This window comes from Morone saxatilis, unplaced genomic scaffold (genome assembly GCF_004916995.1).
Source record: "Morone saxatilis isolate NCDOM2014 unplaced genomic scaffold, NCSU_SB_2.0 Contig17, whole genome shotgun sequence".
NCBI lineage: Eukaryota > Metazoa > Chordata > Actinopteri > Moronidae > Morone > Morone saxatilis.
In genome coordinates this window covers 11,198,304-11,198,918 of record NW_023339729.1, presented here as the reverse complement: position 1 = coordinate 11,198,918, position 615 = coordinate 11,198,304, and the positions used below count along the sequence as shown (strand labels likewise).

At 34.3% G+C, this 615-nt stretch overlaps 1 protein-coding gene across 2 annotated transcripts in view; it reads left to right on the top strand.

The window, feature by feature from the left end:
* Nucleotides 1-615, top strand: part of prkcaa (protein kinase C, alpha, a) — a 139,853-nt gene that overhangs the window by 88,510 nt on the left and 50,728 nt on the right. For both annotated transcript variants that reach the window (XM_035659406.1, XM_035659405.1), the window contains exon 7: nucleotides 330-464. In XM_035659406.1, coding sequence (XP_035515299.1) covers nucleotides 330-464 — 135 coding nt within the window. The remainder of the gene's footprint in view (nucleotides 1-329; nucleotides 465-615) is intronic.

The following is a 615-nucleotide window of genomic DNA, read 5'->3' as shown; positions in this document are numbered from 1 at the left end:
AAAATGTACAATACTGTATTACAACCACCATTTCAAAAGGTTCTCTACAAAATGTAATATTTGGTCCTCATCCATTAGTGAGTTGATTTACAATAATCTTACCACCACAGTTGGTGTTTAAAGAGTACAAATTACACATTTATTTTTATTTTCCCACAAATGAATGAAAATCAATTATTTTATTTTGTTATTTATTTAGTAATTAAGTAAGTACCGTCACTGCTATTATAACTGCCATTGCCACTATGACATATTTTATTTTATATGTAATTGTGACTGAAAACAAAGCTTGACATAAGCGTCATGTGTACTATCTCTGTGTTGAATAGCAAGCTGAAGGCTACAGATAAGGACCGTCGGCTGTCAGTGGAGGTGTGGGATTGGGACCGGACCACTAGGAATGACTTCATGGGGGCCCTTTCCTTCGGCGTATCAGAGCTCATAAAGTCTCCAGCCTGTGGCTGGTAATTCTCACTTCCATGTTGTTACTGACCCTCATGTATCGTTTGATATTATGTATTAACTAGGCTGAAGTTTCTAGTTTTAAGCCGAGCAGCTATAATAATAATAATAATAATAATAATAATACATTTTATTTGTAAAAGCACTTTTCAT